This window comes from Stegostoma tigrinum, chromosome 26 (assembly GCF_030684315.1).
Source record: "Stegostoma tigrinum isolate sSteTig4 chromosome 26, sSteTig4.hap1, whole genome shotgun sequence".
NCBI lineage: Eukaryota > Metazoa > Chordata > Chondrichthyes > Orectolobiformes > Stegostomatidae > Stegostoma > Stegostoma tigrinum.
The window spans coordinates 2,125,301-2,149,024 of NC_081379.1; the positions used below are offsets into that span (position 1 = coordinate 2,125,301).

Genomic DNA, 23,724 nt, shown 5'->3' on the forward strand with positions numbered 1-23,724 from the left:
TGGAATATCGTGTACATGGGAAGAGAACTTATTATGGAATTCTGTGTTACAGCAGCAGTGACAACCATGTATTACGGATATTACATGATGCCTGATGGTACATACTGCCTAACACCGCCACCACCAGGAATGGAAGTTTCTAGTTATTATAGCACCACACCTTCAGAGATGGCTGTGCCAACTACAACTGGGGCATCTGTATCAACGTCTTCTGGAACCGCACCTCCACCACACTCGGAAGGTGACAGCAGTAATACCCAGGTTCCCTCTTCTACAATCACAGTCAGGTAGGACATTTGAAATTCTGATCACCATACATACCTGACCCTAATCTAGTTTGCTTGTATGTACACTATTGAGCTGGATTGTTGCTCTAATTACAGAGGATCTCTGCACTTTGGTTAGAAACATTGAGATGCTGTCTTTGCTTTTTGCTAGGCCTGGAAAATAAGTGGTTAGTTGAAGTTCCCCCATGGAGCTGAAGCAAGATATGTAACATATCAGGAAAAAGTTACTTTAATGATACGAAGTATTAAAAAGAGTTTTTTTATTGGCGTGAAGAATACTAACATGGAAATCAGACAGGAGAACATTTTTTCTAAGTCTGCAGTATTATTTTGGAAAATATATTAATCTTTGTGAAAATGTGAATTCATTTAAATCGTATTATCACTGAGATGGGAGGTGTGCCCTGTCCTTCTGTAGTCCCATTACTGTTTGGATCACCATGTAAGCACAAATGTAATTGTTTTATTCAGTCCCCAATATGGCCTTTTGTTTCTCTATTTACTTTCCCTACATTAGACATAAGGTATAAAACTAGCGAGTTTTGAGAAGATTTGTAGCTCAGGTTGAGGTTCTGGATGTGAGTTTGCTTGCTGAGCTGGAAGGTTAGTTTTCAGATGTTTCGTCACCATTCGAGGAAACATCATCAGTGAGCCTCCAATGAAGCGCTGGTGTTATGTCCCGCTTTCTATTTATCTGTTTAGGTTTCCTTGGGTTGGTGATGTTTTTTCCTGCGTTTGGTGATGTCATTTCCTGTTTTTTTCCCCTCAGAGGATGGTAGAATGATTTGGAGCCAATGTGTTTGTTGATGGAGTTCTAGTTGGAATGTCATGCCTCTAGGAATTTTCGTGCGTGTCTCTGTTTGGCTTGTCCTAGGATGGATGTGTTGTCCCAATCAAAGTGGTGTCCTTCCTCATCTGTATGTAGGGATACTAGTGATGGTGGGTCATGTCGTTTTGTGGCTAGTTGATGTTCATGTAAGCCACCAGGATACATGAACATCAACTAGCCACAAAACGACATGACCTACCATCACTAGTATCCTTACATACAGATGAGGAAGGACACCACTTTGATTGGGACAACACATCCATCCTAGGACAAGCCAAACAGAGACACGCACGAGAATTCCTAAAAGCATGGCATTCCAACCGGAACTCCAGCAACAAACACATTGATTTGGAGCCAATCTACCATCCTCTGAGAAAAAGAACAGGAAATGACCTCACCAACGCAGGAAATGACATCACCAACCCAAGGAAACCTAAACCGATAAATAGAAAGCGGGACATAACACCAGCGCTTCATCGGAGGCTCACTGATGATGTTACCTAGAATGGTGACAAAACGTCTGAAAACTAACCTTCCAGCTTAGCGAGCAAACTCACATCCATAAGGTATAAAAATCCATCAAGTAGATTTCTTTAATTAGCGTAAACTGTTGCTCTATTGTAAAACACACATTCGTGACCTTTGAGAGAGGTTATTTCTCCTCATCCCTCTTAAATTTGCCACCCCTAACATCATGATTTCTCATTCTAGTCTGCCTTGCAAGAGATAACCTCCGCTTTGTGTTTACATTGCCAATCCCTTTTAACATCTTATGTATCTCAATTAAATCTCTTCTCATCCTTTTAAACTCTAGCAACTCTGGGCATAAACGCCTCAGTCTGTCCTCAAAACAAGCTTTTCATCTCTGGAGTTAGTGAACTTGCTCTGAACTGCCACCAATGTAATCACGTCGTTAATTGAAAATGTTCACTCCTCTAAATCAAGCAAAAGCTCGGAAATAACCTCACTCATGCGCTCTCACAAACACCATGTAAGTGGAAAAAATATGGGTTTCACGCTACAGAGATTCTTTGTGAGGGAGGAATAAAAACACTTAGGACCAATAAGTCTATTCTTGAAGACAAAAGATGGATAAGATATGGAATGTTCAGTTGGCTGTCACACTGATATTCTGAAACATAAAGACACATGTCACCCAACATGGACACATATCCTCGGGAACTTTGCCAGTACAGCTTGCTGACAAAGTTCAGTTTCAGGGATTCTTCTAGATACTCTGCAGGAGGGTATTATTTCAGACTATTCCAGAGCACCACACTGAACCCACAACAAGATAATTTTTAGAAATAGGAGAGCTGAGTTGAAGACTGTTTTCCTTGCCCAGGCTGATCACCAATTGAAAAAGCTAATCTATCTCCAGATCAGAAGATACAACCTAACATCCGTAAACCCCCATAGGGGTCTGCAGTAAGCAAACAGCTGACAAACATAAGACTTCCATCAAATGTCTTGTCTTGTTTAAACAAGTGTCCCATTGTTCTTCGGGAAACTCCCAAGTTCCCACAATTCTTCAAACACAGAAGGCCACAAAAATGACAAAATCTGAAGATCTTAATAACGTGATAACATTTCCAAATTAATTATGGTAATTCAGCCATCTTTATTATTGCTCTAGTTTATTCTCACTTCTCTTCCTTCTCCTGCCACTCCCAAAATTATTAACAACTTCTTCAGCACAGCCTTGCCTGTCCACTTGCCCCAGAATTCTACCCCTTACCCAGATCCAACAGCATTCACTCTAATTATTTTAGTGAAATGCTTGTAAGGTCCATGTGTAGCAGCAACTTTCGAAGTGAGAGTCAGTACCCTGGCAGGTGATTAGTGTGCATGAAACCTCTTAGCAACAAAGCAAAAGACTCCATAATGCTGTGATTAAAACATACCTTAGGTCTCCCTCTACCTCTGAAGAAACTTGCTTGGAGTTAACCTCCCAGCTTATTGTGTCATTAAAATATCCTCATATGTCATGTATTAACAAAGATACCTGAGTCAGGCAAGCAGGTGTACGATGATAAAAATGGCACAGGGCAGGGATGGAGAGCAAGTACTGAACTGCTCCATCTTAATCCTCATTCTGTCAGATGGAAGAATTAAAAATTCTCCAAGTGACACAGAATCAAGAGCAGGAAAGTATGAAGGAAGACAGTGGAAGGAAGGAGAGAGACTGTGCCACTGACATTTGTCTAGGATGCCGTACCATACAATATCCCAGTAATAAAATGATATCCCTATTGACTTTGTTTGGACAATACCAAAGATTATAAATCGGGAGTTATAAAAGACATTAGTATCTAGCATTCATGACGTATACCATGGATTGTTGCCTGTAAAAAGATGCCTGTTCAGGAGGGAGAGACTTTTATTTGGTACCTTTCGCATTGGAGGCTCCTGTTCATATTAATTTTTGTGTTATCTTGTGATGAAGATTGCAATGTGCCACCATTCCTCTACCCCTACATACTGCATTATTTGTGTAACTCGCCTGTGTTGTACTTTTCAGTGCCCCGACTGTAGTTCCTGTCATTATTCCTCCTCCGCCTGATATTCAACCAGTTATTGACAAGCTGGCTGAATATGTAGCCAGGAATGGAACCAAGTTTGAAACCAGTGTAAGAGACAAGAATGATACACGGTAAGAGATCATTTTGAAATAATTAAAATATGTTGTATTGTTTGTGATTTATGCTCCATTTGTCATTCTTTTATAATGTTAATTCAGTAAGTAATTGCTCTAAAATTATGTACTTCATATAGAATGAAAGGATTTCCATTAGGAAAGCAGAAATAATTAGTGTGATGGTTGAAAATGCATTAGTCGTGCAGTGTGACTTAAATCAAGTGTTGGGTGCAGTGCCTGGCATTTGATCACAAATCAGGGTGAATTATTTTTAAGATAACAAGGTGTAGAGCTGGATGGACACAGCAGGCCAAGCAGCATCAGAGGAGCAGGAAAGCTGATGTTTCAATCTAGGTCCGAAACGTTAGCTTTCCTGCTCCTCTGACGCAGCTTGGCCTACTGCTTTCATCCAGCTCTACACCTTGTTATCTCAAGTCCTCCAGCATCTGCAGTTCCAACTATCTCTGAATTATTTTTAACTCATTTTCCAGACTCCATTTGAAATACAATGTCTGCTTTGTGGTTAGAAAGATGCAGATGACATGGAGAAGATGTAAGGAAAAATGGTTAAGATTATTCAGTGATTTCCACTTTTAAATTATAAGGAGAGCCAGAGATGAAGAGGAATAATTTTTCAGAATGTCAGTAGAATGTAGAATTCTCTTTCCCAGAAGATTGTGGAGGCTGGGTTTTTAAAACTTTTTCAGGGCTGATTTTTGATTGCCGAGGGAATTTACAGAAGCAGAGAGGGCAGTAGCCCACAACCAGATCAGTCATGTTCATATTATTACATGGCATGGCCTGCTGCTATGAAGACTTACAGTTGGTACTTCTAATGAACAAAGAAGATTGAAACAACAAAAGTAACAAGTACTGTCATATGAAGAGCTTTCCAAACTTGTTTCCGGTTGTGAAATCTGTCACTGAAGATTCAAATATGGTTAATAACGGTTAACTTACAAGACTTCGGATGCATACAAATGTTGTGTCTCAGTGTTTGACGTGGAATTGATTTCCATTGGAATTAATGCCTGAAGCAACACTGTGTGGTAGGAAATGGAATTTGAAAGCAAGATGGGTAAATTTAGGCATTGAAGATTAAACAGTTTATGGACACCATTATAGGTTCAATTCAGAGTTAGCTTGTGTTTAGGCAGTTTTTAATTTTGAGTGTTTTACCTGATTTAGATTGCTCAGGTATACTAGGATTGGAAGGCATGGCTCATTTTGTATATTCCTTATTATAACTTAAGGTATTAAGCTAATTTGAATTGTGTGAGTCAATCCTATCACTGGCAGCAGTTGAAAACATTATGCTTGGGCTCAGCACTCTTGAGGTATGAAGAAGGAAAGAAAGTGTTTTTCCCCTTCTGTTTGCTGCCTGGTTTCTACTGTAGAAAAGTGTCCATTTGTTTAGGCTTGTCAACATTACACATGAAAGGCACTCAGTTGGCAGGCTACTATCAGGACCATGGCGCCGATAGCGTGCAAGAGTTGACATCCTCAGGAGAAGAACTGTGGGATGGCAACATGATAATTTTTCAGATGAAGGGCCTAGGCCTGAAACGTCAGCCTTCCTGATCCTCTGATGCTGCATGGCCTGCTGTGTTCATCCAGCTCTGCACCTTGTTATCTCTAATTATTATATGGTTGTGGTTGTAGTGTTGAGTTAAATTGTCACCTCTGAATGTTATAAATGTGCAGAATTTATAATATGTTAGATACTTTTTAAATGCTTTGCAGAATGTGTGACTAAAACATTTTTTTAAATGCTTTAAGTATTTATATTCTAAAATGAACTGACCCAAAATGTGTCAAATTGAAGACATTTTGAAATAGATTCATTGCCAGCATAAAAGGCAGTCTCTATTGTAATCTCCTGCAGCTGACTTGTATCGTGTACTGCAGATGGATAAATGCACTGCAGTTATATTAATAATCAAAGCTGCAAAATATTCTTGAATTTAGCAGAATATGCCTCCTGTCACATTCCTTAAGCTGATACTATGGACGTAGATGTTAATTAAGTAAGAAGCATGTGGCAAGAAAGGACCACTCGCCTTTTTGACTTTTAAATTGCATTTTCCACCCTTGGTTACTTTCAAGTCATTGTGATGTACAGAATTGCCCTGACACCCAGAAATAGTTGTGCAAAACTGTAGTATACTAAACTATCTTCACATCTTCCATGTTCAATATTGTAACACTACAATATGCAGCACCACCCGATCTACACACACTAGTGATTTAGGAGTAGGACTGGGCCATTCAGGCGCTCGAGGCTACTTTGATATCTACTAAGATTGGAGCTGATCATTGTTGCCTTAACTCCACTTTCATGACTACTACTGACTCCCTTTGTGAGTCAAGAATCTATTTACCTCTTCCTTAAAATACAAGCATTTGATGACCCCGTTATGATCACTTTCTGGAGGAGATCCAAAGACTTGTGAGCCTTGAAGAAAAGATTTCTGCACATCTGTGTTAAATAGACATTTTTAAACTGTGTCCACTAGTTCTAGTCTGTCATGCAAGAGAAGAGATCCATTCAGCATTGACCTTGTCAAGTCTCTTTGTGATCTTTTATGTTTCGGTAAAAATGACCACTTAATCTTTGCCGTTCTAGTGGCCACAGGTCCATACTTTATAAGATAATCCACTTCTTTATGAACCGGGCGAGTTAAACTTCTCTGAATTGCGTGTATTGCCTTTCTTAAATAGGGCGATTCTAAAACTGTGCACAGTACTCAGGATATATTCTTACCAATTTCCTATACAACTGTCAAAAATCTTATGTTTCATGATGCATTCCCCTTGTGATAAATACAAATATTCCATTTATTTTTCCAATAATTTCCTGTACCTCCATAATAACTTTGTATTCCTTGCAGAATAACTAGATCCCCTGTCCTGCAGAGTTCTGCAACCTTTCTCCCTGAAAATAATATGCTACCTTTCCTGCCATAATGGATATATTTGCATTTATCCACATTATACCTTACCGCCCAAATTTATGGGAGAAGCTTCAGTTCTGAAAGTGGAATTATTTAGAGAGCTAGCAGACAGTGTGAGCCAAATGGCCACTGTTTGCTCTGTAACATTTCTGTGATGCTGTGACAATTTCACTTTCACAAAACTATGCAGATTCTTTCTGATTGCATTGTGATTTTCGAAGTGCATTTCTGTAACCACCTTATTAATAGATTTCAGCTTTTTCGTATTACAGATGTTAAATTAACTGGCCTATAGTTTTTTTTTTGTAGCAGGCAAAAGTCCTCTGAAGTGCATCTTCTTAACTCCCAGTGCCATTTCTAGTCAAATTAATTGAGTTTTCTGTTGAAGAAATTAATTAAACCTTTTGCTTGGAGTCCATTCTCCAGAACAGGGGTGGTGGTAGGCACAAAGATCTTATAATCTCCAGTTTCATTTGAAGTTAGTTTACTTTTGAACCTTTGTTCTCTAACTCTTCTTGGAGTTTGAAGACTGATGTTGTCCTTAGCTATACGTCACAAAAACATTAAAGTTGAACAGATATCAACCCTTTAAACTTCTTGTTATTCTTTGAGCAAGTATCGGATTAATTTCCTTCTGGAAAAAAATAAGATCAAATTATGTTGATTTATTTTTTGTCAAAACACCCGCCAGGCTAATGTCAATTTCATTGACAGAAAGAATATAGTCAGTGACCTTTGTATTTTGTTTAATTAAACTGATAGGTTATTTCTTATGTTAGCTAAACTAATAGTAAAACTAAGATTTTTAAATCATTACGATTAAAATTATGTGTAGGGTTAAAACCCTGGATCATGTTCTGCATTTATTGCTTCTTAAAAGTTGTGCTCCAAGCTACTTCCTGTAGTACATGTTTCATTTTTTAATTATTCGGAGTTTTTGTTTAATTCCATTCACTTTGAGTGCACTATCCATAATTTTTTGCTTCAGTTTCAACTGAAATTAATTGAAGCTGGCACCCACTCTTGCACCACTGTTTATTACATTTATAACAGACCACTTTTAACAAGGCGAGCCTTGAAATTGACTCATATCTACTTTCTCCTTCTTTCCCCAACTTATCACTACTTGCTAATCAAATTTTATACTGCAATTTGTTTATCAAGTTTAGCATTTGAGGATACAGTGACACTATTTCTCTGGTTCCAATTTTACATTAAAACAATGATCTTTTATGGCGGGTTTCAGAGTGTCGTAACATTTATTAAAGAGAGTCGATCTTATTGAACGTAAGAACTTGAAGAACTGGATAGAGCGGGTTTTTCCTCTTTTCGAGGAACTGAATGTATGGACATAGTTTAAGAATTAAAGATCTCCCTTCTAAGACATATGACTTTTTTTTCTCTCCCTAAGAAGGTTGTGAAGGCTGTCTTTAAATTTGTTTAGGGCTGAGTTAGATTTTTTTTAATAGATAAGGAATTTGAGAGTTGGGTACAGGCAGGAAGCTGTAGCTGAGACCACAACCAGATCAGCCGTGATCTTGTTGAATGGTGGAGCAGACTGAAAGGGCCACATGATCTACTCTTGTTTCTAACTCCTATGTCCCTGTGCTTGGTTCTGCTTCACAACTAATGAGGGAAGTTTCTAACACAGTGCAGTAATCATGGGTGACTTTATCTTCATGCAGACTGGGATAGTCACATTGGCAGAGGAAACCATGAGGAAGAATTCAGAATGTACTTAAATAAGGTTACAGGTATTTCTGCTATGATGTGTGTTTCGCTAACGTGACTCATGAATAATGGATGTTATTTGGATAACACAAACTTTCTGCTGTGCGGAAATAGTGATTTCCCTATATCACAAGGTCACACAACTATTGCGTTATAGGAGACATAACCTGTAATTATAAACGGCAGAGCTTGCTGGAGTGAAACTGGGAAGGAATTTAGCAGCAAATATGGTTGAGGAACTATGGCAGGCATTTATGAAAATATTTCATGACTTACAGTAAAGACATATTCTAGTGAGAGAGAAATAATCTAGGAAGGGGATAAGCCAACCACAGTTAACCAGTATTGTTAAGGATAGCATTAGATTGAAAAAAAATGCAACTGATCTTTGCCATATTGCAAACTAGAGGATCGGGAAAGTATTAAAAAGAGGTCCAAAAAGAAGAGAGAAATCAAGTTTAGAGGATAAATTTGCATGTAACATTAAGACACAACAACATGAGCTTTTTTTAAATACATAAAAAGGAAGAGAGAAGCCAAAGCGAACATAGGCCCATTAGAGAATGAGGCTGAGGAAGGAAAAATGGGGAATGAACACATGAAGAAGTTGAATAAGTATTTTGCATTGATCTTCATTGTGGAAAACATTAATAGCATTCCAAATTTATTTCGTATTGAAGGGGCAAAAAGGAGGAGAGAAAATGAATATAATAACTGTCACTGGAGAAAAGGTGTTAAGTAAACGAACCAGCTAAAGACTGAGTCTCCAGGACCTGATAGGATGCAACCTAGCATATTAAAGAAGGTAACTGCAGAGGGAGTGAATGCACTGCTAGTAGTCTTTGAGATGGCCTTAAATTATGGAAAAGTTCCAGAAGATTGGAAAACTGCTGTGTAATTTTTTTTGTTTTTAAACTAAAGGGAAGTGATGACAAACAGATAACTATAGAACAGTTAACTTTGTTATTGGGAGGATGTTAGCGCCTGTTAGAAAGGATCTCATAGCAGAGCATATAGAAATGCATAATATGATTGGGAGAGTTAGGATGACTTCATCACGGAGAAATCATGCCTGACAAATTTACTAGAATTCTTTGAGGAGGTAACAGGCAGGATAGGTGATGGGGAAGCAGTGGATGTAAAATATTTGGGCCTTTAGAAGTTGTTTGATAAGGCACTACGCATTAGGCCACTTGATAAAGACAAGAGCCCATAATAAATAAAAACCAAAAGAACTGTAGATGCTGTAAATCACAAGCAAAAACAAGTCTGGCAACATCTGTGAAGAGAAATCAGAATTGAAGTTTTGGGTCCGGTGACCCTTCCTCAGAATGGGAAAGTTATGAGTTCCGCTATAAAGGAACTGAAATGTTAACTTTGATTTCTCTTCACGGATGCTGTCAGACCTGCTGAGCCTTTCCAGCAACTTCTGTCTTTGTTTAAGAGTACTTAGTGTTGGAGGTCGAATATTTAGCACAGATACAGGATTGTCTAATTGGGTTGGGTTAAGTGTGCCGTTTTAGGGTGGCACCCTGTAATTAGTGTTGTGCCAAAGGGTTCAGTGCTGGGGCCACAAATATATATTCATGACTTGGATGAGAAAGATGAATGAAGAACAGCCAAATTCGCAAATGACACAAAAATAGTACGGCAAATAATGAGGATGATACCAAGAGTCTGTAGAGGGATGTAGACGGGTTAAGTGAGCAGGCAAAAACTTTGACAGGTGGAATATAACATGGAGAAATGTGAAATTATGCACTTTGGCAAAAAGCATAGAGGAGCTGAATATTTTTTAAATGGAGAGAAATTGCAGAATGCTACGTAAAAGGGAAATTTGAGAGTCTTCAACCATGAATCACAAAAAGCTAACATTCATTGGGTAATAGGGGAGGCAAATTATTTCACAGGAAATGGAGTACAAAAGTAGGGAGGTTTTGCTAAAACTACACAAGGTACTAGTAATATAGCAGCTGGAATATTGTGAACAGTTTTTGGTTATCCAAGGAAAGATACTCTGGCATTGGGGCAGTCCAAAGTGGGTTTGCTAGCTGATACTAGACTTGAAATTTTTGCCTTATGAGGAGAGGTTGCGTAGAATGGGTCTGTACTCGTAGGAACATAGACCTTGTTAAAACATACAGGATTGTACAGGACTTGATGATGTCAACATTAAAAGGTTGTTTCCCTTTGTGCAAGTACCTCGGGAAAGAGGCCATAATCCCTGAAGAAGCAAATATGAAGCAGAATTTCTTGCGTCACAGGGTAGTGAATCTAGAATTCTTTACCACCAAGGGTTGTTTGAGCTGGGCCATTGAGTGTAATCAAAATTTTTAATCAGTAAGGGAATCAGAGGTTATGGGTAAAGGAAGGAAAGCGGAATTGAGGATTATTAGATCAACCAGTGTCTCATTAAGTGGCGGAGCTGACCAGATGGACTGAATGACCTATTTTTGCTTTTTGTCTTGTGGTCTTATTGTATTACCATAATATATAGTATGTGTAATATAGTAGTCTTATTGTCTAATGAGATGAACGAACCAGAGAACAAATGTTAAAATCTCAGAATGAATCTGAGAGTTTGGTTTATTTTTTCAAATCATTAACTAACAAGTTTGTACAATACAGGTGACAACTGATTTTCTTGAAAACATATAACATCCTGAGCAGGCTGGATGCTGATAGAAAGATTCCATTGTGGGGCAGTTTAGAACTAGGCGACACAGTTTAAAATGTGATGTCTCCTAATTAGTGTGGAAATGAAAAGGATACTGTTTCTGAGGGCTGTGATTTTTTGGAATTCTTTTCCCCAGGATCAATGAAGGTAGAGTCATTTTTTTTAAGGCAGATGAGTTCTTGACTAACAAGGAGCTAGGTAGGAAAGTGGAATTGAAGCAACATCAGATTAACTATGATATTATCAGATTTGGTGGAACAAGTGTGAGGGGCCGAATGGCTGCTTATAGCTCAGATATGTATATGTACTACAAAAGTATCTTTGTTCACCAGCAATAAACCGTAGAAGCACATCATATCCTGCAATATGATTAGATAAAGTTTTAAACCGGTTTTGTATGATCACTTGCCAGAAAATGTTTAATGTCTGGAGGCCCAAAACATCAGCTTTCCTGCTCCTAAGATGCTGCTTGGCCTGCTGTGTTCATCCAGCTCCACACCTTGTTGTCTACGTTTGTACCTTGTTTCGTCATGTACAAGTCAAAACAATCTGCAAGAATGCCAATAAAGTGGAAAAGCTCTTTGCCAAATGAGAGGAGAGTACTGAATGGGGTAGTAAGAACTGCCAGTGCTGGAGTCAGAGATAACATAGCGTAGAGCTGATGGAACACAGCAGGCCAGGCAGCATCAGAGGAAAAGCTGACACTTTGGGCTGGGCCTTTCTTCAGAAATGGGCTGAAGAGTACTGAATGGTTGGCAAGTGGACTTTGGTAGAATCAATTCCTTAATGATGATTAATTGTTAATTGCCAGGCTTTGTTTAGATTTCACACAAGGCAAGTTGAATCTGACTCGTCAAAGCATTGCTTTATGACAGGAGCCAGCGCATGGCTGCCTATATTTTTCTAATCATCCTGATCAGAGACATTATTACGTGCCTCGAGAGCAGGTGGGATTTGAACCTTGGCGTGTTGTTATCATAGCAGTCAACAATGGTGTTGAAATGAAACAGGCAGTGCATGTACATGTTTTTTCTGTCTACATAAAACAAGCCCCTGTGTATTAATACCAATAATATACAATGTAACATCATCTTATGTTTTTTCAGTGGTATTCAAGTTCTGTGTGACCAAACAACTCATTGTGACTTAATTTCCAGGTTTGAATTTCTGCAGCCCTGGCATCAGTACAATGCATATTATGAGTTCAAGAAACAGTACTTCTCTCAAAAGGAAGGTTGCAGTATTCCACAGGTAAGACAATCAAGAGGAAAAAGGAATACACAATTCTTTACTCAGAGTAGTAAGGGAATGGAACGCTTTGCCTGCAACGGTAGTAGATTCACCAACTTTAGGTACATTTAAGTCGTCATTGGGCAAGCATATGGACGTACATGGAATAGTGTAGGTTAGATGGGCTTGAGATTGGTATGACAGGTCGGCACAACATCGAGGGCCTGTGCTGTGCTGTAATGTTCTGTGCTTTTCTGTGTTTTTTTTTAATGTATGATTGGCGTGTTTCAAACAAGCCTTGTGCAGGGTTTCAAATGAAGTTTAACAGAAGAGAAGCCGGGCCTACAGTTAGTGATCTGTTTTGGTTTTTCTTTGCCTTTTGAAAGTTGGGAAAATGCAGTGTCGTATCATACAATTGTTGCAGCACCAAAGTGGTCTTGATTGACTCTTTGCAAGAGCAGTTTGTCTATTATCAATCCCCAACCTTAACCTAGTAGCCCTGCAAATGCTTTGTTTCAGGTATCGATCCAGTTTGTTTTGAAGCTCTCAATTGACTCTGTTAGATCACATTTTTGAACAGCATATTCCAGATTCTAACCACTTGCTGTGTGAACAATTTTTTTTCTCATGTTAGTATTGTTTCTTTTTGCCAATTGCCTTAAATTGCGGTTCTGCACTTCTTGACTCTTCGATCAATAAGAACAGCTTCTTCCTGTCTAATCTGTCCAGACCCCTTGGAATTTTGAACACTGCTTTTATGTTTGCACTTGGCCTTCCCTTCTCTAAGGTGAATAGCCTCTGCTTCTCCAGTCTGCATGCATAACTGAAGTTTGTCATCAATGGAACCCTTTTCATGAACTTTTTTCTTCTCACTCACAAATACCTTCTGATCTTTCCTGATGATACCCAGAACTGGGTGCAGCTGTCTAGCTGCAGTGGAATCCATGTTTGATGCAGATTTATCATAACATATTGCTTTTGTACTGTTATGTAGGTATTTTCAAAGATCAGGATGCCATTTGCTTTACTAACAATGCTCTCAACCTGCACTTGCACCTTCGATGATGTGTCCAAATATGTCTGCAGGACCATCTATTTTTCTACTTTTTATTTTGCCTTTTCGTGATTGTTGAACCAAAATGATTTATTTCACAATTTTTATCTGCCACTTATCTGACCATTTCACCAAGCCATTCATGTCCGTATGAAGTTTAACCTCCTCTCCCAGGTAGTTCATATTTGCTATAATTGACTTGATTCGGGCAGCATCAATTCACAGCATGTTCTATGTTAAGCGTATTTGACATTACTACATTGTATTAGCATTTCTGTTTGGCATGGTAGAACATGAGTAATGCCAATCCATGTTTAAGGAAGTAGTGACATTTACTACTGTAATCAACGAACACAGACCACCTTCTTAAAGACAAGCTGCTCAGAACTAACTAAAAGTATATAAGATGCAGACAAATGTTTAATTTGCAGTCTGAGAGTAATATATTGTAGATTGACCCAATTTTTGCAAAAAGTGCATGGATTTTATATCTTGGTTTTACAAAATAAGTAGGAATATTGTGGATTTCCTGGATTCTTTTTGAGTGCAGGAACAGTCGTGAGATTTTCTACTGTTCTGCATTCTTTATGAATAAAAGGTTCCTTCAGCCTTTGCTTGGTTTGGACAATAAAAAATAATTAATTGAAGTTTATATTGTTGATGGAAGTCAAATGAAATGCAGCAAGTATATATTCATTCATGTTTAATATGAATAAGGACCAAAATATTTCTGAAGTTGGAAATGATTTTGTGTTGTAATGCTAATTCAGTTTAGCAGTGTGGGTGATTAAGTGTGCTGCTTGTAATTTGTTTTCATTTTCATATGACTTTCTTATTTCTTTAATAAATTGCTTCTAAATCATCTCGGCATAAAGAATATAAATAATGTTTGTTGATTGCATTATGGGTTGATGCATAGACACGCACGGGAATTCCTGGAGGCATGGTTCTCAATCCATAATGCAATCAACAAGCATATAGAATTGGACCCCATATACAAACCCACGTAGAACAGAGCTGGAAATGACACAACTCACCATAACAGACCAGACAATATAAATTCCAAGCGGAGTAGAACAACATCGCTTTATCGGAGGCCTAACTGGTGATGTTACTTAACATGGTGATGAAACACCTGAATGAAAACAAGCCAACTCAGTGAGCAAGTCAACAACAACAGTATATTTTCTCATGTTGTAAATTATACTGATACTGCTAATAACAACCATGGAATGACTCCACACACTTATGACAACTGTAATTATCTGCAGACTTATTTTTGGATGAATATAAAATATTTTGGATTGAAAATTTTAAATTCTACGATAAGCTTATGCTTTTATACTGTTGAACAAATGAACAGATACAAGTTTATGAGAAATAGGAGTAGGCCGTTCAGCTGATTAAACCTAACGTGCCATTCACTAACAGCAGGACTGGCCATATTGTGGTCTCAAGTCCTGTTTCCTGCCTGCCTCAATTACTTGATTCCTTTTTAGACTAAAAATATGTATAATTCAGCCTTGGATACTTTCAATTAAATCTGAATGCCTTAATTGTATCTGTGAATGTGGCTTTTTATCCATCACAGGATAAGGGTATCACTGGCGTGGCAGCATTTATTGCCCAGAGGGCATTTAAGAGCCGCATTGCTGTGGGTCTGGAGTCACATTTTGGGCCAGACCAGATAAGGATGGCAGTTTCCTTCCTTAAAGGTCATTAGTGAATGAGATGGGTTTTTCCAACAATCAATAGTGGAGTCACAGTCATTAGACTCGTAATTCCAGGTATTTTTTAAATTCAAATTCCACCATCTGCTATGGTGGGATTCGAGCCTAGGTCCCCAGAACATTATCTGGGCCTCTGGATTGACAGTCCAGCGATGATACTGCCGGGCCAGTGCCTCCCCTGAATGGTGATAAAAATGTGACCTGTTTTGTGTAAATGGTAATCCTGCAATGTGTTACATAAGAAATTGATTACCATAAGTGGAGTCCTTGAATGTAAGAGACCACTTGTACTCATTAGGAAGAATTCAGGTTGGATAATGTAAATTCACTTTGTAGAACTTAAATCTTAACTTCAAGGCTTTGGTCCATCCCACCCTTAACTACAAAATGTGATAAGCAGTCCATGTGTTAAACACAATGGTAAATCCGATAATGTTGAGTAAAGGAGCCTGGCATGAGGTTTTGGTGGAGAGTGTATCGGCTATATCTGAGGTGACGTTTTTGTTAAAAAGGTTAGAGTTATGGAGGGGACAAAGGTCAAGGAGAAATTTGATTGCAAAGATGGATGTTTTAAAATCAAAGTATTAATCGACAAGGAACACCAATGATGTGGCACAGGAAGAGAGGGATTTACTAAGCCCCATGCCAGAGAATCCTTCAGGGAGGGTTATAGGGGGTTACTAAGGTGGAATGAGGAAAGAACCTTGAAGGGATTCAACACAGGCCAGAATTCAAAATTTGAGACGTTGGAAGCCCAGAAGTCTGTAATGGCCATGAAGAACTGGGTTTTGAAATGTGAGCAGGATTTATATTGGAATAAAATATAAACTGTAGAGCTTGGATGAGCTTGAATTTTACAAAAGACAAATGAGACTTTAGTCAGGAGATTATTGAGATGATTCAGTGAACAGGGGGTGGATAGGGATGTAGCAGAAGCAGGGATAGAGAGGCTGAGGTAGGACTGTTACAGACATGGGAGAAAAGATTCGCAGACTTGTGAGTTAATCGATTTCTTAATGTAAGGTTCTAATATGGCTTCACTTGATCTAGGATAATAGAATCAGAATGGAAGGAACCCTAACCCTTCAGTGTATGTAATAATTACACAAGAAAGAGTAGCACTTCCCATTTACCCTTGAAGTTTCTGCTTGTAACTTCGCCATTGTTTGCTTTTCAGGAATGTCGTTAATAGTTTTGTCAAATAACTTCATTGTGATCTGGAAAAAATATAAAACTCTTTCGAAAGGATTAATTTTCGAAAGCTTTAGCTTGTCCATCTTATCTTTGATAATGAGAACTCTAGATGCGCAATGGTATCAATGTGGACTTCACCAGCTTCAAAATCTCCCCTTCCCCCACCGCGTCCCAAAACCAGCCCAGTTCGTCCCCTCCCCCCACTGCACCACACAACCAGCCCAGCTCTTCCCCTCCACCCACTGCATCCCAAAAGCAGTCCAACCTGTCTCTGCCTCCCTAACCTGTTCTTCCTCTCACCCATCCCTTCCTCCCACCCCAAGCCGCACCTCCATCTCCTACCTACTAACCTCATCCCACCTCCTTGACCTGTCCGTCTTCCCTGGACTGACCTATCCCCTCCCTACCTCCCCACCTATACTCTCCTCTCCACCTATCTTCTGTTCTCTCCATCTTCGGTCTGCCTCCCCCTCTCTCCCTATTTATTCCAGTTCCCTCACCCCATCCCCTTCTCTGATGAAGGGTCTAGGCCCGAAACGTCAGCTTTGGTGCTCCTGAGATGCTGCTGGGCCTGCTGTGTTCATCCAGCCTCACATTTTACCATCTTATCTTTGGTTTCGTTTTACAAGTGCTGTGGTAACCTAAAACAGTGAACAGTTTTGGGATTAAATAACAAGCCTTACTTGAATTAAATAATCTTAAAAACAAGAAATCCGTTTCATTTAGGATTGCTAATGACTATTCTGTGAAAATATCTCAAACCAACTCTTGAACTGTCAATATTTATTCTTAGTGAGAACATGACTTTATTTCTTGTGTGATTATTCTTGTCTGTTCCTGACAAGGAGAAGCCAGTTGAATGGACAATTTTGTAACTGAGTACCTACCCAAAAGAAAGCAGCTGTAGTATTTGACTGATAACGTCATTTAGAATGATGAATCAATGAAAGAACTAGTAATAAAACCTTGCACTTTAAAAAGCAAAGATTTCATCAGCCAGTTACTTTTATTTCAACCAAGAAACATGAGTTCTACAAAGTTGTAAATAAGTTTGTATTTATGTTTATCTCCATGTTGTTTAATGGTGTTTAGGATTTTATCTGGTAAAGACAGCTGTGTTCTCTCAACACTGATCAGAGAAAAAGCTTTGTAAAGGCAAAGGGGAAAAATGAATGGGTGGATGTTTCATTTGGATGCATCTTATGAATGTTGCATATAAATTTATCAGGGCAGTTCAGTCACTATTTGTTTCTTTCTAGCATGAATGACTACTGTAATTCTGAATTTTAACTTCAAATATTACAACTTTGAAATGTTTTGATATGACAATCAGCTGTGCATGCTGCTAGAAACTGACGTGTAACACACTGTTAGACTGTAATATTTGTCCTATTTCTTGGGATGTATTTAGATAGAACAGTTTTAATGTTGAAATTGCATCTGTTTACTTCCTTGCAGCCTCAACATTACATTGCATCATTAAAAAGCTTTGCCAGTAAGCCAGCTGTTGAAACTTGGCTTCCAACTCAAAATTGAATTGCTTAATTAAAGCGGAACCTCTTTCAAGCAATGGACAACCTTAACGCTTTTGCATTTGACAGCAGTTAGAATTTACTGTTCCCCGTACCACAACCAGCCTTAAACAGCTATTGTTGTTTGTTCACCTTCCATGTACAAATAACCCAAATGATCAGAATCACATTACTTGCTCGGTCAGTTATGCTCAGATAACTTCTACTATTGTTTTACACTGAGAAAAACTGAGTCAAATCCTTGTTGTTCTATTCCTTGTTTTATTAATATACCATTATGAGCCTTGTTATTCTTTAAAGTTTTTTGTACTTGTTTTTATTTGAGGCTTTATCCAGCAGTAATTATGTTTGCCAACGCCCTGACCTTTCAGCTTCTAGATTTGAAGAATAAACTTGTTCCATACTTTACATTGCTGTACATCATGTCATTTGATGCAGTGCTTAAGTAATTCCAGTTCCTTGGAGGGTTTACAAGCAATTATGCAAACATAAATTCATAGTGTGATTTTTGAACTCTCACTGATGACGCTTTGAGGTATGGTTATTTTCGGGTGAGCATCAGCTTGAGCACTGTTCCATCAAGCAGAGGTAATATTTCAGATCGAATAGGAAACCCTTGTTAGCCAATGACTGATGCTGGATTGAAGCCTTCATAACTGGGACAGATTAGAAGCAGGTCGTTAAATTGCTAATTTGAAGGTAATTTTGGTACAATGCTTCTCTGCAACGCATCACTTGTACTCTCTGCTTTAAGAATATCATTCGAATTCTTGCCAGTCCTTTCTCCTGTCTGTTGATCTGCAGTTTGCCAGGGATTAATGTTTCTATGTGTCTTTCACTTTCATTAACTGTCATTTACAAGCCGAGCCAGATGCATGAGTCATGATCGCCATTCACCTTGTCCTTCAGTCTAGTACAAATACATTTGGCACTTGGATAAATCAGCCCTAGAGCCATCTCCTAATTTTTTTTTGTGTATGACTATTCCTAGAGCAGTAATTATTAGAGATATTTTTCATCAATAGATAGATCAAAGGGCAAGTGCTTTTTAATTTGCTGGCAAGTTAGAGCTAGTGTATTATTTATTAATGAGTTTAACAACATAATAAGGTGTATTTAATTTATCTCTGTTGAGAAAGACACAAGAATGTTAGCAGGAGTACACACCATGTTCTGCAAACCTGCTACGTCTATGACCATAACTGACCTCCTGCATCAACACCAATTTCCTGACCTGTGGCCGTAATCCTTGATGCCCTGAAAGATCAAAAATCAGTCACACTTGAGCAGACTCAACACTAGAGAGTTCACAATCCTCTTGGATGGAGAATTCCTAGAATTCACAAAGCTCAGAGTGAAGAAATTTCTCCTCTTCTCAATCCAATATGTTCAGCATCTCCTAAAGTTATGCTAAGCATGTTATAAATGTCCCAGTGATGAGAAATAACTCCTTAGTGTCGATCCTGCCAAATAGTTCACAATCTTCTATTTAGTTAGATTGCTTATCATTTTTCTAAGTTCCAGAGAAGATAGTTTGCTTAACCTCATCATGGGACAACCTATTCTCCTGGGGTGCAGAGAAGATTGGCCAGGATGTTGCTATAGAGGGGGCAGTTTAGCTATGGACAGAGATTGGTTAAGCTTGGTATGTTTTCTTTGGAGCAGAATGAGCAGAAAGCAGCTGTTTCCTTTAGTCAAAAGTTCATGGACAAGGATGTCGCACTGTTTGAAAGGCAGGAAGTTTAGAGTGTACTTGAGGAAAAGCTTTTTCCCCCAGAGGGTGGTGGGATATCTGAAATGCACTGTCTGGGAGGGTATTTGTGGCAGGAAACCTTACACCTTTTAAAAAGCACTTGACTGAACACTTGAAATGTCATAACTTTGAGGCTACGGGCCAATTGCAAAAAAAGGTGGGGTTAGTGTCATAGTGTATTTTTGGTAGTCTGCATCAGTGGGTTGAAGGGCCTCTTCTTAACTGTATGATTCTCTCAACATTTTTATTTGAACTGGAGGAAGGTTTGTAGTGGCGTTCCCCATGGGTTCGTATTGGGACCCTTGCCTTTCCTGATATATATTCATGATACCAATCTTGGCACGCAGGGAACAGTTTCAAACTTTGCAGATAACACCAAGCTGGGAAACTAGGACTTCCATACTGTCCTCTTCACAAAGGACTTTAACAGCTTGGCGGAATAGGCAGATGGGTGGCAGATGAGGTTCACTGCAGAGATGTGTGACGTGATGCACTACGGTCAGAAGAACAACAAAACACAGTGTAAAATCGATAGTACAATTCAAAAGGGATGCAGGAGTGGAAGGACTTTTTGAATACGCCGTTCGTTGAAAGTGGCAGGACAGGTAGAGGGCATGGTTAATTAAGCATACAGTGCTGTGTTCTCAGCTTTTTTAATATGGCCACTTAGTACATAACAGGGAGGTGATGTTGAACTTGTACAAGACACTTGTTAGACCTCAAGTGGGGTATTGTATACAGTACATTAAAGGGCCCTACAATATAGGAAGGACATGAACTCATTGAAGAAAGGGCAGGAATGGTTCCGGGAATGAGAAATTTTGGTGATATGGATAGATTAAAGAAGTTGAGATTGTTCTTAGAGAGGAGGAGGTTGGGAGCAGATCTGATCAAGGTTTTCAAAATTACCTAGGTGCTGGACAGACTAAATACAGAGAAGCTGTTGCCACTTGTGAACAAAAAAAGAGCAAGACTTAAAATGATGTGCAAAAGAAGTAAGGGTCTTGGGTGAAATGGTTAGTTAGGATCTGGAGTACACTGCCTGGAAATGTGATGATAGCAGATTCAATTGAGGCATTCACAAGGGTATCGAATGGTTATTTGGATAGAAATAGTATGCAGGTGGATGAGGCAACGGAAGGAGATTGGCATTCTGTAATAAAACTGGTGGTGTAGGCACCATGGACCAAATGGCCTCGTTCTGCACTGTACAAGCAATCTTGAACCTTTGTAGTACTGCCTCTTGGACAAGTATATCCTTCCTTGGCTGTGAAGGTTAAAAATGTGCAGAGTATTCCAGATGTGTTGCAGTAAAGCTGTGCGCATTTATAGCAAGGTGTCTTCATTCTTGTACAGTACTCCAGTCATCTTGCAATAAAAGCAAACTGCCACTTGCCTTCCTAATTGCATGGTAACCTATTGTGTTGCTTGTATAAGTGCACCCAGATCCCCCTCAACATCAACATTTAAAAGTTTCAACCTTTTAAAAATTATTCTGCTTATAATGGTTATAAATTGCCAAGTACTTTAAAGATTAATATTACTTTTCTCCCCTGCTTGTTACTGGGACAGTGGCATAGGGATTTATTCTTTCATTTCTGCAAGCCATTAAGTAATTTATATACTTTTACAAAGTATTGTGTGATGACATGACTGCTGTAGTGCTTTTTTTTGTTCCAAACTGACTTTAAAATTGTCAATTTTCATGCCTGATATTGTTGTACTTTGCTGCAAATTGTCTGATCAAAGGAGAAACGTTATTCTCAAACTTCTGATTTGGGCTTGCTTATTCTGAGAGAAAAAAAAGCACAAAAAATGAGGCTATTCAGCCCATTGAGCCTGTGCTGGTTCTTTGAAATCTGATTGCCTATTGTTCCTTTCCCTTTAGTTCAAAAATATTTTCCCTTTCTTAATATATGCATTCAATTTTCCTTTAGAATGTTACTACCAAATTTGCTTCCATCACCCTAGTAGGTTGATATTCCAGATTGTAGGTCACCTAGTTTTTTTTCCCCCCCTCTGGTTCTTTAGCCATTGGTTTTTGTTAACTTTATTAACAACACCCACTGGTACATATGGGTGCTCCTTCACAAAACCCTTCACGATTTTGAGCACGTCTATTAATTAGGTTTTTCTAACCTCTGCATGATATGTTACTCAGATTATTCTAATATGTTTTCTCCTCGCAATTTTGGTGCTTCACCAGCTTGTTTCATCCTGGTCCTTGTTTCTTTGTTAGTTAGTCCGCTCTACCCATTCTCTATGGGTGAATGAAAAGTACCCTAAAGCTTTGATGGGGGACCAAATATAGATCTGGGCTGTAACATCTCAATTTATCAAGTGCATTTTATAGTATCTGTCTTCCAGTTGTAGGCCTTTGCGACGTGCATTTGTGTATCATCCAGATTTTTATGACTTTAAAATTACCCTTTTCATCCTTTTATTTCTCTTTATCCTTTCTTGCAGGAGACTGTAGCATCAAGCACTCTTGTATGTTCTGAAAGCAACACAACAGATGTCTTACATTTTGAAGCACAGCAGGAAGTAACCAATACAAGTTTATCTGGTGCTGTGATGACCCAAACAGACTGCACCCTTTCTACTGATAAGACTGTTAATGATGGAAAACTAATAAAAGGTAAATATAAGCTATCATATCTTGCATTGAGATAATTTATTGGAGATTTTTTTAATGCGGGTGCTAGAAATTTTTGAAGTCTAACCAAGGAGATGTATGTAAGCAATGGATCCGTAAGCACGTGATAAGAGAGAAGTCCACAGTTGTTAGTGCTGACATGTTTCCATCCAAACCTAATCCTGATGCTTTTCTCTATTATTCTACTTCAGTTCAATTTTAACTATCTCCACTTGGAAAATATTCAATGCTCAGGGCTATTTAGTACATTTAGTGCACACTTTGGAAAATGGGCTTCAGGCAATCAAATTATTTTGAGCTTTGTTCAGTGTTTACAGGGTATTTTATCCTCATTATTCCTCGAAAAATGGTGTTGGCTACGTTCATCATTGAGTACTGTTTACTCGGTGACCTTGTATGCTGCTTGTACTGAATGTCCTGGGCAAAGGAAAGGAAAATTCTTAGACAGAATTGTGAAACAAGCTAGTGCGCACAATGATCAGAAATATGTTCAATTTTGAGACTATTATAAATTCACCATTATTGAGATAAGTTATAAGTTTTGTGACCCCGGAAAGTTTTCTTTACATTCCAAATACTTTTCTTGTAGCATCTTTTGCACCAATCTGTTTTGCAATAAAAGCAAAAGAAAACGACATGCTCCCTCTTGAGAAAAAGCGTGTAAAACTTGATGATGATAGTGATGAGGACCATGATGTACAGGAAGCCTCCAACATCGATTCAACTAAAGATATAGTTCCTTCCCTTCCTCCAGAGGAGAAAAGACCCCAGCTTACTGCAGAAGAAATAGAGGCTAAGCAAGGTATGTAACAAGCATGATGTTTGTAGAAAGCATGTTTTTGTAGTGACTGGTCAAATTCTATGATTGAAATTAAATTTAGGATTTGTTCAAATGGGAAGTTGCTTGAAATGAAATGTTTATTGTCATAACAAAAAGCTGTAACTGTCTTCTGTGTTTTAGTTTCCACATTCTAAATTCATTTGGTTGTGCACATTTTGATTTACCTGGTAAAGCTAAGAACATGCCTTTCCAAATCAGACAAACAAGTCCAATCATGGGAGTACCAAACAAGAACAGATTAGACAACTTTACTTGAGCTTTTGCTTTAGATCATAAGATTTAGCGACAGAATTAGGCTCGATGGGTTATTAAGCCTGCTCTGCAAGTTGATTATGGCTGATATGTTTCTCAATCCTATCATCCTGCCACCACCCTATAATCCTTGATCCCCTTTCCATGCAAGAGCCTATCCATCTCTGGCTAAAATACACTCTGACTCGGCCCCCACAGCCCTTTTGTGGCACTGAGTTCCACAGAATCATCACCCTCTGGCTGACGAAATTCCTCCTCATCTTAGCTCAAAAGGGTCATCCCTTCACTTTGAATCTGTGTCCTCAGGTTTTTGTCTCTCCTACGATTGGAAATTCCTACTCGACACCCACTCTAGCCAGGCCTCTC

The 23,724-nt window shown here is 38.7% G+C and overlaps 1 protein-coding gene across 6 annotated transcripts in view; it reads left to right on the plus strand.

Moving 5' to 3' along the window:
• The window catches only part of sfswap (splicing factor SWAP), a 111,434-nt gene that overhangs the window by 31,253 nt on the left and 56,457 nt on the right, over positions 1-23,724 (plus strand). For 5 of the 6 annotated variants that reach the window (XR_007249967.2, XM_048556183.2, XM_048556185.2 and 2 more), the window contains 5 exons: positions 53-287; positions 3,638-3,769; positions 12,274-12,367; positions 22,076-22,247; positions 22,855-23,067. Coding sequence is in view for 5 of the 6 variants with exons in the window: in XM_048556183.2 (XP_048412140.1) it covers positions 53-287; positions 3,638-3,769; positions 12,274-12,367; positions 22,076-22,247; positions 22,855-23,067 (846 nt within the window). In the remaining variant the exon portion in view is untranslated. The remainder of the gene's footprint in view (positions 1-52; positions 288-3,637; positions 3,770-12,273; positions 12,368-22,075; positions 22,248-22,854; positions 23,068-23,724) is intronic. The other variant, XM_048556184.2, reaches the window with a different exon arrangement.